General features: G+C 41.1%; 2 protein-coding genes across 2 annotated transcripts; one reads left to right on the top strand and one right to left on the bottom strand.

Annotated features, from left to right (window-relative positions):
* Positions 1-4,978: 4,978 nt before the first annotated feature.
* LOC141695402 (uncharacterized) lies at positions 4,979-5,428 on the top strand. Its single transcript, XM_074499649.1, has one exon. It carries the CDS (start codon positions 4,979-4,981, stop codon positions 5,426-5,428), a length of 450 nt encoding a protein of 149 aa, XP_074355750.1.
* A 5,100-nt stretch (positions 5,429-10,528) lies between these two features.
* Positions 10,529-12,440, bottom strand: LOC141698313 (uncharacterized). Its single transcript, XM_074502996.1, has 5 exons — positions 12,268-12,440; positions 12,029-12,133; positions 11,711-11,763; positions 11,439-11,623; positions 10,529-11,059 (listed from the first exon to the last, which is right to left on the bottom strand). Exons 1-5 carry the CDS (start codon positions 12,310-12,312, stop codon positions 10,926-10,928), a joined length of 522 nt encoding a protein of 173 aa, XP_074359097.1. The 5' UTR covers positions 12,313-12,440; the 3' UTR covers positions 10,529-10,925.
* Between the last annotated feature and the right edge of the window lie 4,063 nt (positions 12,441-16,503).

Below are 16,503 nucleotides of genomic sequence, written 5' to 3'. Positions count from 1 at the left end.
TCTTTTGCGATATATTCTCCACTGGTTTTCTTGACCACGATCTGAGAATTACTATAAACGGTCATCTTCCTGAGCTGCTGGTCTGTGACCACTCTGATCTCTCGGCCTTGGAAGTATTGCCTCAGCTTCCTGCTGGAGTGTACTAGGGCCAAGGCAAATTTTTCCAAGTTTGGGTACCAAGTCTCGGCGTCCTTGAGGACTTGGATGACATAGTAGATGGGGCTCTGCATTCCTCCTTCCTCCCGGACCAGTGTTGAAGAGACAGCCTTGGGGCCAGCGGCGATGTAGAGGGATAAAGGCTCTCCGGGCTTGGCTTTGGAAAGCACCGGGGGGTTCATCAGGTGACTCTTGATTTCTTCGAAAGTTGTGTGGCATTCCGGGGTCCGATCCACTAAGTTCTTGTTCCGGGCACCTTTTAGCAACTCGAAGAATGGGAGATATCTTTCCGCCAGCTTCGGGATGAACCTGCGCAGGGCCGCTAGACATCCCGCTAACTTCTGGATGTCCTTCTGAGTGTGAGGTATCTTCATTTCTATTATGGCATTGATTTTCTCTGGGTTTGCTTTTATTCCTCTTTCGCTAACCAAGAATCTCAGGAATTTGCCTGAAGGTACCCCGAATGCAGATTTCTCCGGGTTCAGCTTCATGTTGTATCTCCTCAGGTTGTCAAATCACTCCTTGAGGTCTTTTATGTGATCTGGGATCGTGAGTGACATGGAGATCATGTCGTCTACATAAGATTCCATGTTCCTCCCCAACTGGCTTTTGAAAATTGTGTTCATCATTTTCTGGTATGTGGCTCCGGCGTTGATGAGCCCGAAAGGCATCATGATGAAGGCATAGACTGCCCTATGAGTGATGAAGGCTGTTTTGGCGATGTCTTCGGGATTCATACGGGTCTGGTTATATCCCGAAAAGGCGTCCATAAAGTTGAGCATGGTGTGGCCCGAAGTTGCGTCGATTAGCTGATCAATGTTTGGGAAGGGATAGGAATCTTTGGGACATGCAATATTGAAGCTCGTGCAGTCGACACACATTCTCCACTTTCCATTCGGTTTCTTGACTATCACCACATTGGCGAGCCAGTCGGGATACTTGATTTTGCAGATGATGTCGGCCCTGAGTAGCTTCTCTATTTCTTCGTGTATTGCTTGCTGTCGTTCGGGGGCAAAGTTTCTCCTTTTCTGTTTGATCGGTTTTTTCCTCGGGTCTACGTCTAGACTGTGCATTGCCACAGACTGATCGATCCCCGACATATCTTCCGGTGCCCATGCAAATACATCCGCATATTCCCTTAACAGCGAGATGAGTTCTTCCTGGAAGGATGTCTCTAGGCCTTTTCCAATTTTCAACTTCCGGGTGGGGTTCCCGGGGTCCAATTTCATCTCCACCGTCTGGGCAGCAGGTTCTACCTTGGTTTTCTCTCTTATTTCCACAAATTTTTGTATCCGGGAGTCGGCATTGGTTACGATGTATCCCGAATCCTCTATCATATTGACGTCCAACTTTAGCCTTTTGCTGAAATGTTCACGAAGCTTCTTGCGGCTTTGGCCTTTGGGTAAGGCCATTGCCTTCTTTCTGTTTTCTGGATCAGTCTCGGCCATGACCAGCGCCTGTCCGTAGCATTTTCCCGAAGTGCCCCGGTCCCCCCTAAGTTCTCCGAAGCCTCCCGGGGTGGGAAACTTCAGCTTCAAGTGAATTGTAGACGGGATGGCCCGAAGCTTGGTGAGTGTGGGTCTTCCCAGAATCATGTTATAAGAGGATGCAACACTTATCACGTAGAACTTTATGATATGAGATATCTTCCGGGGTGCGGTACCAAAGACCATGGGGAGGTATATTACTCCGCGGATCGGGATCATATTGTTCCCGAATCTATAGAGAGGGTCTTCGAGGCATGGATCCATGCGGAGGTGTCCCAACTTTATCCTGTTAAGGGTATGCTCGAAAACAATGTTAGCTGAGGAACCATTATCAAACAAAATTCTTTATACCTCATTGTCGGTGATGTCGAGAGTCACGACCAGGGCTTGGTTGTGCTCGGGATCCAGGCCTTCATAATCGGCATTGGAAAAATACATGCGCTTATCTTCAGCAGGCTGGATCATCAGGACATCATTGCCCTCATCTGAACTCCGGGGTGGGGAGGAGGTTCCTCCGAAAATCATTTTGACCACATGTTTCCCGCCACCAGAGGGCTTATCTCTGTCATCAAGTCTTCTTTGTAGGTACTGGTTCATGTTGCCCTTTTTGATCTGATCTTCAATGAACATTTTGAAAGAGAAGCAGTTCTCCGTGGTGTGGCCATGATCTTCATGGTACCCGCAATATTTATCTCGGGCCCTGTTCCCGGGGGGTGCCAACAGCGGCTTCGGGGGGTAATAAAAGGGTTTTCCCTTGACTTCTCTCAAGATGTCGGCCCGGGGCCGGTTGAGTGGAGTCCATTCGGGCTCTGGTTTTGGCTCCCTTTTGGGCTTGGGCTTCCTTTCAATCTTCCGTGGTCTGGAGTAGTTGTCCCGGGGTGGGGTCCCCCGGGATTGCTGTACATAATTGGTCTGTCTGTCTGTCCTGTGTCTCTATTCTTTTCCGTAGGCGCGGCGGTGTTCCGGGGACTCATCATCATCCTGGATCCGCCTGTTCATCTTCATCGAGGTGAGGAAGTCATTTTCTTTGATAAACTTTGAAGCCATCGCATAAGCCGAGGCGAGGCTTTGGGGCTCCCTATGGATTAGGTCCTTCACGTAGCCTTCACATGAAACCGGGTGGAGATTACGCCAGAAAATATTCACGGCTTCCTTCTTCTCAAGGTTGAAGAGCTGGTTGACTGGTTCTTGAAACCTTTTGATGAATTCTGGAAGAGTTTCTCTACTTCTTTGTTGAATGGTTTCCAAGTGGCACATCTGGAGCTCGTTCATACGGGGTGCCCTGAACCTCTTGAGGAATATCTCCCGGAAGTCCTTCCAAGAGTCGATGCTCCGGGAGGAGATTCGACTAAACCATTTATGTGCCCCTCCCTTTAGTGTTGAAGCGAAGAAACGACATTTGGTGAGGTCATTGTAATCATATATATTTGAGATCTGTTCAAAATAGTTGAGATGTTCTTCAGGGTCAGCAAGCCCATCAAAAGAGTCGAAGTTGAAGTGCTTGAGTGTTGGTTCCCTAGGGGTGGATTCCAGCTTTCTGGTGAAGGGCGTGGCTGCCGCCCCGACTTCCACATCTCCTTCCACCTTTCTTTTGAGATCCCGGAGAACCCGGGCCATTTGCTCCTGCTTAGATTCCTTTTCGGGTTCGGAATCCGAGGAAACATGGATCCGGCGTGCCTTCTTAATTAGTTTGGCTTCCTCCTCTTGGACTCTCTTTTCAATGTTGGCTTTGGCCTTGGCCTCTTCCTCCTTTCGGATGCGGTCCCGGAGCGTGGCCCTCTTGATCTCATCTCGGGCGTCCTCTGAAGGCCTCTTAGTTTTGCCAATTCGATCCAAGACTGTGCCTCGGGATTCTTCCGAGTGCTCTTCCTGGTCCTCAGGACGGGTTTCAGGAGCCTTGTTCTTTTCTTTCCACAGGTCCATAGCCGCTTGAATCTGCTCTGGGGTCATATTTCCCCAAGGGTTTGTAGAGGTTTCAGCATACTTGTGGGCTGCTTTCTCTATGGTTAACCTCTGGTCTCCAGGCTGAAGCTGAGATGAAGCACGAGCTGTGGGGGCTCTTCATCTATATCTATCATCTCGTCGTCCCTGGGCGGGGCAACGGTGGGCTGAATGGTTCCGGAGATCGAGGTTTTGCTTTTTCTCATGGTCATTAGTTTCAGAACAGATTATGGGTGATGGTACCAGGATGTGTGACTGTTCTGGAGGAAAAAATAAGAAAAGTAAGCTGTAAAGAGAGTGAGGGTTTTTGTTCTTATTGGAGAGAGGGTTTCTTAGGTTTTGTAGCTGTGTAACGTAGCTGGAGATGACATCACACCATCGGAGGTTCGACCCCTCCTTCTAGCGCCAATGATAACTCGGTTTCTTCCCAGGTCTTCTCCTTTCTCACACGCGATGGGACCCAACTTCCGTAGCGCTTGGAGTGTGGTTAACGTGCTAAGTAGGGGTCTCTGCAAAACAGAACCGGAGGGGGGGTCGTATCCCGCGGCAACTCCGGTGTGAGAGTAAGAAATGGGCTTTCTTGAAGAAGAAGAAGAATAAGAAGAGGGAAGAAGGAGCTATTCAAAATATATGTGAGGGTGTGTGTATAGGTGTGTAGAAGTCAAATGTTTTTCAACCCCTAAAATCCTTTTCTTGGGGCCTTTTATAGGTCCCAAGATTTAAGGTTTTTGGGGTTTGTACCTTTTCATCCTGGCCTTTGATCATTCTTGGTTGGTGATTGGATGGACGGTTCAGATGGACTGTATGGTCAGGTGTCCTTTCTCCATCAAAGTTGTCTTGGGATGTTTGCCAATGGATGGCTGGGATGCAATTATTCCATTTTTGGTAACATGAGACAGTTGACTCTTTTGTCCTGTGCCACGTGGCACCGGGGACCACCCCGGCTTGGGCCTGAGGTGTTATCTCTTTTGGGCCTATGTTCTTTTACCTGGGCCTGGTTACTTCTGGCCTATCAATCATCATCTTCGTTTTACTGTTACCGATCGTCGTCTTCGTCTTGCTGTTATCATCATCTTCTGCGTGTTGCTCATCAATACACAATCAGGTTCTATGTCTATGAATACAGTTTCATCGTAAATAGATATAGTGCAATCAAAATTCATTTCTCTGAATATTTCTGCAATTTTCTTAGTTTTGATTTGCTTAAAATTGATCATTTGATAGATTATTTTTCTGAATCCTTTCGATTTTCTTTATACATCTAGAATTTGTGATTATTTTTCATCGCTGATTTGCATCAAACATTTGTTGAAATTCCGATTGCACATCAATTGTTTGTCAAATTTTTTCTGAGAAAACCTTGATACATTTGTTCATATCAACCTTGATTAAACATGGCTTCCGCTTCTGATTCTACTTCTACTGATCAAAATATCGCTGTCAACAATCATGATCCGTCTAGTGTGTATTATATACATCCTTCTGATGCATCTTCGACTCAATTAGTTTCTGTTAAGTTTGATGGAAACGGATTTAATAACTGGAAAAGATCAATGCTGTTAGTATTATCAGTCAAAAATAAGATTGGTTTCGTTGATGGAACGATTGAAATTCCTGAAAAAACTTCACCAGAATACAAGTTTTGGGCGAGGTGCAATGATCTTGTCATTTCTTGGCTTATTTTCAATCTTGATGTCACTATAGCAAAGAGTGTGTTGTTTCTCCAAACTGTTAGAGAGATTTGGTACGATTTGGAAGAACGTTATGGATATGCTTCTATGACAGAAGTGTATTCTTTAGAGCAGAAATTATCAGAAATTGTACAAGGTTCCCAGAATATCTAAGAATTCTTCACTGCAATCAAGACAGTTTGGGATGGTATATCAGATGCCAACCCTCTCCCAGTCTGTACTTGCAAAAAATGCACTTGTAATTTGACACAAAGGATACAGGACAGACAACAAGATCATAAACTATTGCAATTCATGATGAAACTAAATGACGAAACTAAATGACAATTTTGCTGCAGTAAGGGCAAATGTTTTAATGATGCAACCATTGCCAAATGTTTCAGCTGCTTATAGGCTATTTGCTCAAGAGGAAAGACACAAGAAAATTTCTCAGGTTTCCAATCAGAATGAATCAATGGCATTTCTAGTTGATAGAAGAAGAGGTTTTGATAATGACAGATCTACTATTAGACAAGGAAGTTTCTCAGGGAGCAACAACAAAAGTATTCTGTTTAGACAACCAAATTTCAATGGTAATAGTGGTAATAGGAATAAAAGATTTACTACCAAACCTGGCTCCAATTACTAATGTACTCATTGTCAAGTACCAGGACATAGCATTGATAGATGCTTTAAGATACATGGCTTTCCGACAAATTTCAGAGGCAACAAAGATCAAAAGATAGCTGCTCTTGTTCCAAATTTTGATGTCTCCATTCCACCAGTTGAACACAAGGAAGATAACCATTCCAATACAGTTACTCATCAATCTAACAACATTTCTCAAGAACAGTACAATCAGCTCATGAACATCTTGAACAGACAACATATTTTAGACACTCAAACATCTGATTCTGGTACTGATTCTTATAATGCTCTACTTACAGGTAAGACTTGCTTACTTTCTTGCTCTAAATCTGAATGGTTACTTGATAGTGGAGCTACATATCACATCACCAACATAATAGATGATTTTTGTCAATATTCTATTATTTCTGATATTGACAATACTATCACTATTCTTAATAGTAGTAAAGTGCCAGTTACACACATTGGAAATATCTTACTTCATGGTAATATCTTGCTCAAAGATGTTTTACTAGTTCCCACTTTTTAATTCAAACTTATTTCCACTCATAAACTGTGTCTTGATCTGGATGTCAATTAATATTCAACTCTGATTGTTGTCTCATTCAGGACCATTCTCAGAAAGGTCCAACTCTTCTTAGTAAATTGAGTAATGGCTTGTATAGTGTGGACAAAGCTATTTTGAAGCATTCTTCTCCACCTATTCAAGCTTGTCTCAGTTCATCTTCTGCTACAGGCTCACATTCTGCTTCTCTCTGGCATGTGAGACTAGGACACTTACCATTTCCTCAAATACGTTTAATTGTTCCTTCTTGTGATGTAAAGTCATTCAGTTCAGAACACTTTTGTCAAGTTTGTCCATTAGCTAAGAAAACTAGAAATCCCTTTCCTACAAGTAGCATTAAAACTACTGCTATCTTTCAACTTTTACATATAGATGTTTGAGGACCTTATAAGGTCAAAACTACATCTGGTTATAATCAATTTCTTAAAATTGTCGATGATTTTAGTAGATTCACATGGATTCATCTTCTCAAGCACAAATCTGATGTTCCAGTTGTGTTCCAAAATTTCATTTCATATGTTAAAAACCAATTCCATACTTCTATACTTTGTGTCAGATCTGATAATGCCTTAGAACTTACTGCTGGAAAAATGCAAGAGTTGTATTTAAAAGAAGGGATCATCAATCAGACTACTTGTGCATACTCTCCATAACAAAATGGAGTTGTGGAGAGAAAGCATAGGCATCTTTTAGAAACAGCCAAGGCATTATATATTTAGTCTAAACTTCCTGCTAGATATTGGGGTGAGTGCATACTTTGTGCCACCTATTTGATCAACAGAATGCCCTTAAAGAGCATTAATTTTTCAACTCCTTATTACAAATTACACAAATCTCAACCCATTCTGTCAGATCTTAAGTGTTTTGGATGCTTGTGTTACATTTCTACTATCAAAGCCAACATATCCAAATTTGATAATAGAGCTTCCCCAGCTGTATTTTTAGGATATCCAGTTAACCAAAAAGGGTATAAAGTTTTAGATTTGCTAACTAATACTGTTACAGTTAGCAGAGATGTCATATTTTATGAATCTCACTTTCCATTTCATTTGATTACCAATTCCACCATGAATACATATACAGATTCCTTATTTCTTCCCATTACCACTCAAACAGATTATGATTCAGATCATATTTTACCATCAAACTCTGTCCTCAACAGCAATTCTACAAATCATATTCCCAACAATTATTCATCACAAGATTCTGTTCATTCTCATACAAATTCATCTTCATCTGATCCTAATGATATATCTACTTCTACCATTTCTTTACCTCTCAGACATTCCACTAGACTTAAGACCACTCCCTCATACTTAAAAGACTATCAGTGTATGTTCAGCCTTAATTCTGATGTGCACTGGTGTAATCTTGTTTCAAGGAATATGATGCCTGAAAGTCATTCCAATTTTATCTCTAATTCCATCCACTTTACTGAGCCAACTTCTTATTTAGAGGCTTCTGGTGATCCACTTTGGACATATGCCATCAGAAAGAAATACAGGCTTTGCAAGATAATAATACTTGGACACTGGTTGATTTACGAAAAGGAAAGAAACCCATAGGATGTAAATGGGTGTACAAAGTGAAATTAAAGTCTGATGGAACTCTTGAGAGATGTAAAGCTAGACTAGTGGCCAAGGGATTTACACAAAAGTATGGAATAGATTATCAAGAAACCTTTTCTCCTGTTGTTAAAATGAGCACTGTAAGATGTTTGATAGCATTGGCTGCTCATAATAATTGGAAGATGTATCAACTGGATGTAAATAATTCTTTTTTGCATGGCACCTTAAATGAGGAGGTCTACATGAGTCAATTTACGGTTTAAAGCAGGCCTCTAGGGAGTGGCATGAAACTTTAGGTGATGAGCTTATTAGTCAAGGGTTTTATCAGTCAAAATTGGATTATAGCTTGTTTATTTGCAAAGACAAGACTGATATTACCATTGTAGCTGTGTATGTAGATGACATTCTTGTCACTGGTAGTAATCTTACTAAAATAACACCTCTCAAGCAGCAATTACATGCCAAATTCACTATTAAGGATCTTGGAGTATTGCACTATTTTCTAGGTATTGAGGTGTCTTATCTTCCTGAAGGGACTGTTCTTAGTCAAACTAAATATACAAAGGAGATTTTGCAGCTTATTGATGCTGATTTGTCTAAGAAAGCTCTTACTCCTCTATCTCTTGATCTTAGATTAACAGCAGATGATGGACCATTATTTAATGATGCAGAGCTCTATAGGTCAATAGTTGAGAAATTAAATTTTTTAACAAATACTAGACCTGATCTGAGCTATACAGTTCAAGTGCTGAGTCAGTTCCTACAGGCTCCAAGAGTTCCTCATTATGATGCATTGTTACACACTCTGAGATACTTAAATGCTACCATAGGTCAAGGGATTTTGCTTAAGGCTTCTACTGCTATAACTCTTCAGGCCTTTTTTGATTCAGACTGGGCTTCATGTCCTGATTCTAGAAGATCTGTTACTGGCTATGTTTTATTACTAGAAAATTCTCCTATTACATGGAAATCATCTTCTTCTGAGGCCGAGTATAGAGCAATGGCTTCTGCTGCTTCTGAAGTTGTTTGGACAGTCAGATTGTTGGAAGAACTAGGCATTCATGGATTAAAACCTGTTCAACTCAACTGTGATAATCAATATGCTCTTCATATTGCCAGGAATCCAGTCTTTCACGATTGAACAAAGCATATAGAAATTGATTGTCATTTCACGAGGGATAAAGTGCTGGAAGATTTACTACAACTCAGTTATCTCCCTATTACGAACCAATTGGCAGATGTTCTTACAAAGATAGTTCCTTCACCTCAATTTAAGGAATTGTTGTTCAAGTTGGGGATGGTTTCTTCTGCCACACCTCCCAACTTGAGGGGGATATTAGTAATACAATATCACATTGGTCAAAGTCAATCAACATTACTTGATAAATATAAATTATTTAGCTTAGCTTAGTGAGTAAGAAACGTTTAGTCAGTTGGTTTCTTTTCCCGCCAAAAGTTAGTTAGAAAATTCTTACTCTCTTCTTGTATATAACCGGCTGTAGTTTTACCGTAAGTTCAAGTTTTGATGACATTTTCATTTCTGTAAATCTGTAAAACACATTACTCATATATTGAGCTAAAGGTTCTTTACAAAACTTTTAAAACAAGCACTATTTGCTCGAGACTTTGAGCTGCAGCAGTTGCTTCTCAATTTCAGGTTTTGGAGATGTGATATGTTCTGGACTTACCTGTGTGCACCCTATCTTGCTACATCTTATCTCAAGTGTATCACATCCCTTGTTTGGAATTTCATCGTAGGTTGTTGGGGACTCCAAATGAAGAAATGCGGCCAGGGGGTAAGAACTGGCCTGCATATCCTCAGTGGGCACATCGGCATGAACCTTTATAATAGGGTTTGGAAAAGGGCTGCAATCGACATTTATACTTTGATGACCTAATGAAGGACTCTTCTTGATGCAGCAATAGATTCTGCCTGATCACGGGACTTTTCATGGTTTAATGATTTTGGGACCAAAAGCTGATTGTAAGAATATCCTCAGTGGAAACCTCAGCAAATGGCATCAGCTGTCCCTAATCTGGATGAGGATGGTCTTGATTTGTTAAGTGTAACCTCCTTACCTATGGTTAATCCACAATCCTCTGGTATTTTGTTAATTTACAAGTGTGCTTATACACATCAGTTCCACTCTATGGCCACCCAGAGAACCGTCAGACCCATTGTTCTGCACTTTCTAACAATTTGCAGAACAACATTTCTCACTTTATTGCAAACTTATTTTTTAGTTTCTATTGCAGGAAATGCAAATGTTGCAGTATGAAGCTTTAGAACGGATTTCGGCAAAAGCTGCAATGGAGCATTCTTACTTTGACGAGTCGATGACCTAATGATATATTCAATCTGATTCAGCAATGGGTTTTGACGATACCAGGAATGTTCATGCTATAATGATTTCAGGGCCCAGTTTGAATCATTTTAGCACCTGCCAAACACTGTAGTGTAGAGCATTATCCAATTATTGAAACGCTATTTTTGATCCTTTCTCCTACACAATGTATGTCCCTCCGTTGTGTAGCAAATGAGGGGAACATCAGTCCAATACCATGCTTTGTCCTTCCAATTCTACAAGTTCCGCTTCTTAAGCAAAAGGAAAAGCTTTCTATATAATAATCCTTTCATGAGGTCAATTTCTTTGTAAGACTGTATGTGCCAATGTGGCTTTTCTCCATCAACACAAAATAAAAATCGATGACATATAAAAGGATAAAAAGAAAATGAAGCCAAATAATAAGTGATATTTCATTGAAATATCACCCCGTGGCTGGCTAACAATTGACCACTTTCTTTAGACACTTCTGGTCGATGTCCTTTTTCCAGATATTAAAAGACTAGTTTAACATGTTCGGTATTGCATACAGGGATTTTCTGCAATTAAATCGATGAAGCCGCTAACCACAAGAAGAAGGTACACCATAGAGTAAGTGATACAGAAGCTAAAGCATAAGTCCACAACATGATAACAGAGCATTCGGTTTCTCCTGTTCCAAACATCTGTGTAGTGGTACCTGTGACATGAAACAGACAAGTTATGACATGAAGGGAAGGGATATGGAGAGAGTATTACTTTTCTTAATGATTCTCTCGCTTAACCTGGGAAATTCAATTGGTTTGGACCTTCTATGCCTGTTTTCAACAGACTAAAATATGAGGTGAATTGTTTGAATACCTCATTTCATTGTTTACATTTCAAAAGTGTTAACACATGTAGAAATGGCATGCTGCAGCTATTATAGTTCTCTGTAAATTTATAAAAAAGAAAAAACAACTGGAGAGAGGTATTTCTCACAATAAACACGGAGATATGTTGTGCACTTGTGCTGTCCAAGTAATTCAGAGAACTTGAAATGCAGTAACATTTATAGCTAATGAAATTGTTGACTTTACCCATATTCATAGCGGGTGGTACTGCATACTGAATTAAAGAACAAACTCGTATAAAGGATCTGCCTGCACCAAATTCAGCCGCATTGAACCTTTGACAATGACAATGCCTGCTAAAGGAAGGGCAATATAACGAGCAACAACAATGCCAAAAACCATGGATTTTTGAGTTCCTGTTGCGCGTAAGCCTGCAGTAACAGAAACATCATAGACTTCTTCTATTGAGAAGAAGGAATTCACAGCTCAAAGGAATTGAACTTATGATGCATTAGTACCTTTGAGAAGGTTTGCTCCAATTATTAAACTGAGATCTGGGATGGCTGCCTCTCTGCACTCAAATCTCAATGAAATTATTTAAACAAATTTTATCGAAAAGGAATAAAGGAACTTAAAGATTATTCCTAAAACTTTTAAAAACCTTATTCCTAAAACTTTTGAAATCCTGTTTGTGTCAAAAATGACTAAACGACTTCCAAGTGGCTCTGAATAACAAATCAACATCTTATACCAGATGTCATTTTTCCTCCGATAGGAACCTCAATCGTCTACCCTAAGGTTAATAATTTAATGCAATTAGGTAGTTGAACTTTTACCCCAGTAAAACAGTGGTGTCTTCGATTACACGGAGAGGAGCTGTACCCCCAATCATTAACTTTCGGAGCCAAGGTACATACAACTCCAACTACAAATCCGACGATCTGGAAAAATAAAGTGCAAGTATTTTGTAAGAACCCGCCATTCTTGCATATGGTTGTCCAAGCTATAACAATATATACTCATATACGCCATAAAGTCATAGAACTTATACTTTACAGCACAATGTATATCTTACCGCAAATAGCTTCTTCAGATTAAGTTTTTCTGAGATTTCCAACATATATTTCTTTATTTTATTTGTGAGTGCCAACTATAAAAAAAACACCTCAAATAAGTATTTCTCCTCATAAGCAGCACAGGGCAGCTTAAAGAAAACTTCTTAGCATAAGACTTCACTTTTCCAATGCATACGTACTCATCTGGAAAGAAAGGTAAAGAAATGGATAACAGACGACGGAAAATTGCAAATTATAATATGGAAATCAAGTTGTACAATACACACTTTTTCATACTTAGCTTGATCAGAAGAAAAATTCTTCAGTTTCTACAATAATCAGCAAGACAATGAGACGTTCCACGTGTGTGTATTTTGTTGAATAAATAAACCGGGTTGATGAAGCTAATTTTTTTAATCAGTTATTACTTATTAAGCATCTGTTAACTCTTTGAGTTCAGTTACGGTGTTCCGCAGGGTGTGCGAAGTGTTCGACCGCACGGGACCCAAAAATTGGGACACAAATTTTTATAAATGTAGGTGTGTTATTTATGTGTATATAATATTTAAAAAAAATTGGTACAACTTTTATTTTCCAAAGAAAAAAATATGAAAATAGAGTAAAAGTTTAAAACTTGTAATTGTTAAATAATTATAAATTATCATCTTAAGAAAATTAAAAAAATAAATTAATCTTAAAAATTTTAGAAACCAAAATGATAGTGAATAAAATAAATCTTGATTACGTAATTAATATCGTATTAATTATACCCGAACTAGGTTGACAGTTAAACCCATTAGAAAGGGCCCAAAGCCATGAATATTAACTAATTTCGTAATTAATTAATAAAGGATAAATCACCTAATGAATAAAGTCCAATTAAGGATACAATTCCTTGAGGATTGACCTTCAAGAAATCCCATAGGATAAAGAATCAACTTCCTGCATTGTAGGACTCAAAAGTTCATTCTAATTCTGAAACTTGCCCACCAAGTCTCCTAAATCTAATCTAATTCAAGGTGTTCCACGCCTATATAAGGGTCTCACCCCCACCTTTAGAACTACGTTTTTGACTTGATTCTTGGCAATCAGCAATGTACGTAGGCATCTTGTTAGGGAAGATCGAGTCACGAGTCACGAGACAAAAGAGCGGTCAAATCGAGCGTTGAAGCTCACGGACCCTAGCAATAAATACATCAATTAATATACCCTAGTTTTCAATCCATAACATTTGGCGCCGTTTGTGGGACAACATAACAACAACCATGACGAGAACACGAAGCGGAAACAGCGTTCCTGAAGGAACACCGGCTGGAACAACTCAAACGATTTCGTCAACGGTGGAGATACCCCCACACTCGTCCTATGCAGGAACCCCGATAGGGGCAGCCGAGTCTCAGCCACAAGGGACGAATCCCCCGACTCTACAAGGGACGAATCCCCCGGCTCCTCAAGGGACGAATCCCCAATTACAACAGGTACATGAACCTGTGAACTCTCAACCCGTAAGGTATGAATATTCAACTATTGTTACCACTAATCCCCTTACGGGATGCCCCTGCACCACGAGGTTGAGGAAGTGGAGATGCTGGACGGAGTGAAGTACGGGGGAAAACAACCCCTACATACGCGGTTCGGCTCCTATTTCGGAGGACCAAGAATTCTCTGGACCATACACTGAAAGGGACTCCGAATCTTCGGATGACGATGTGGCTCCTAGGAGGAGGCGTGCTGGTAAAGAGCCAATGACCGATGCTAATCGACGCCCCAGAACCACACATGGAACTTATACCCAAGAAGTACAAGAGAGGATCAGGGCTCATGAATCTGAGATCCAAAGGCTGAAGCGCGATCTGGAGGCGCACCTAAGGCCCCAACTGCCCTCAAGGAGGAGAAATCCTCCTCCAATTATAAACCAGGATGGTCCAATACCGAGAAAGGCTGTTATCCCAAGGGTTGACCTGAATGATCTTCTGCCACTAGGAGATCCTGATGATCCAACTCCACCATTCACCGAGGAGATAATGGATGCCCACATCTCAAGAAAGTTTAAGATTCCCACCATCAAAGCATATGATGGCACTGTAGATCCCGCGAATCATGTTAGGACATTCTCTAATGCACTGTTGCTGCAGCCCGTGAACGATGCTATCAAGTGTCGGGCCTTTCTTCAGACCCTGTCAGGAATGGCACATAGATGGTATAACCGCTTGCCCCGAATTCGATTGGATCCTTTAGAGATCTGAGTCAAGATTTTATCAAACAGTTCATTAGAGGGAGAGCGCATGAAAAAAGTTCAGCATCCCTCATGAATATTGTGCAGGGAGCTAAAGAGTCTTTGAGAGACTATCTGAATCGGTTGACCAAGGAAGCCTTGAAGGTACAGGATCTTGATGATAAGGTAGCTATGCTAGGACTACAGCAGGGAACTAGGGATGAGTTCTTCAAGATGTCGTTGGCCAAGCGCCTTCCTGAAAGCATGTTACAGCTCCAAGATAGGGCTGGGAAGTATATCAAAGTAGATGAAAGTATGAGGAAAACAGTAGTGAATAACGAGCCTGCTGGTGGCAAGAAGTGAAGGACTGATCTAGAATATAATGCTAAAGATAAGTATCCTAGAACTGAGCAAAACACTGATTCAACCCCGAAGAAGGGAGGACCTGGGCAAAAGTTCACCGAATATGCTAAACTGAATGCTCCTAGAAGTCAGATCTTGATGGAAATTGAAAGTGATAAGGAAGTCCGTTGGCCTAAACCTTTGAAAGCTGATCCTACTAAGCTAGATAAGAGCAAGTATTATAGATTTCATAAGGACGCTGGTCATGACACCGATGAGTGTAGGCAACTGAAAGATGAAATAGAATCCTTATTCGAAAGGGAAGGCTAAACAAGTATACTTGGGATGGAGGAGAGAGGAGTAATAATGGAAGAAGGAACTTTGATGATTGCAGAAGGGATTAGGATGATCAGGGGAGAAATCCCCAACCAAGGGGACCAGTGATTAACACAACTTTTGGAGGAACACGACCCCGAGAGCCAGTGATAAATACAATCTTCGGAGGGCCAACTGCTGCTGGTTCATCTAAAAATTCAAGAAAATCATATACTAGAGAAGTTATGCATATTGTTGGAGAAGCCCCGAAGAGGGCCAGGACAGGAGTGACAATGACGTTTGATGATTCTGACTTGGAGGGTGTGAAATTTCCTCATGATGATCCGCTGGTCATAACACCGATAATAGGGAACAACCCGGTGAAGAGAGTCCTTGTAGACAATGGAGCTTCAGTGGACATCTTACTCCATAATACCTTTATAAGGATGGGTTACAATGATTCTCAATTAACCCCAACTGATATGCCAATATATGGTTTTGCTGGAGTCGAGTGCCCCGTGGAAGGAATAATCAAGTTGCCCCTAACTATAGGGCAGGAACCAAAGCAAGCTACACAGATGTTGGACTTTGTAGTGGTAAAGGCTGGATCAACTTACAATACAATCATGGGAAGAACGGGAATACATGCCTTCAAGGAAGTCCCCTCTTCTTACCATTCAGTAATAAAATTTTCCACCTGAAACGGGATTGGAGAAGAGAGAGGAGATCAGAAGATGGAAATGAGTTGTTATGTGGCCTCTCTTAGGGCATATGGAGTTGGGGGGCAGGTTCTGACTATCGAAGATCTGGATATTCGTGAGAACGAAGAGAAAAGAGGAAGCTAGCAGAAGATTTGGTTCTGATTCCTTTGACTCCCGAAGATCCTGAGAAAGTAACCTTCATTGGAACATCACTAGAGGAGCCCCTTAGAGGGAAGTTGGCCCCTTAGAGGGAAGTTGGTGAGGTTTTTATAAGAGAATAGTGATGTATTTGCATGGTCAGCAGCTGATATGCCTGGCATAGACCCGGAATTGATCGCTCACAAACTGAACGTGGATCCAAATCGAAAGACTATGAAGCAAAAGAAAAGAAGCTTTTGCTTGAGAGAGGAAGGAAGCTATTAAGAAAGAAGTAGAGAAGCTCTTAGAGGCTGGTTTCATTGAGGAGATACAGTTCCCGGAATGGTTAGCAAACCCCGTGATGGTAAAGAAGGCTAATGGAAAATGGAGAATGTGTGCGGACTTCACTGATCTGAATGATGTGTGCCCAAAGGATTGTTTCATGTTGCCAAGGATAGATACATTGATAGATGCGACCGCTGGTCACGAGATGCTGAGTTTCATGGATGGGTTCAGTGGATACAATCAAATCAAGATGCATAAGG

Source organism: Apium graveolens, chromosome 11 (genome assembly GCF_009905375.1).
Source record: "Apium graveolens cultivar Ventura chromosome 11, ASM990537v1, whole genome shotgun sequence".
NCBI lineage: Eukaryota > Viridiplantae > Streptophyta > Magnoliopsida > Apiales > Apiaceae > Apium > Apium graveolens.
Note: the sequence above shows the minus strand (reverse complement) of the source record. Positions and strands in the feature narration are given on the sequence as shown.

Excerpts from the sequence above, each read along its gene's own strand:
- LOC141695402 (XM_074499649.1), top strand. The coding sequence starts at position 4,979 with ATGGCTTCCGCTTCTGATTCTACTTCTACTGATCAAAATATCGCTGTC.
- LOC141698313 (XM_074502996.1), bottom strand. The coding sequence starts at position 12,312 with ATGTTGGAAATCTCAGAAAAACTTAATCTGAAGAAGCTATTTGCG. Across the intron at positions 11,624-11,710 it reads TGGAGCAAACCTTCTCAAAG|GCTTACGCGCAACAGGAACT; the intron begins GTACTAATGCAT and ends CTGTTACTGCAG. Across the intron at positions 11,060-11,438 it reads ACCACCCGCTATGAATATGG|GTACCACTACACAGATGTTT; the intron begins GTAAAGTCAACA and ends TTCATGTCACAG.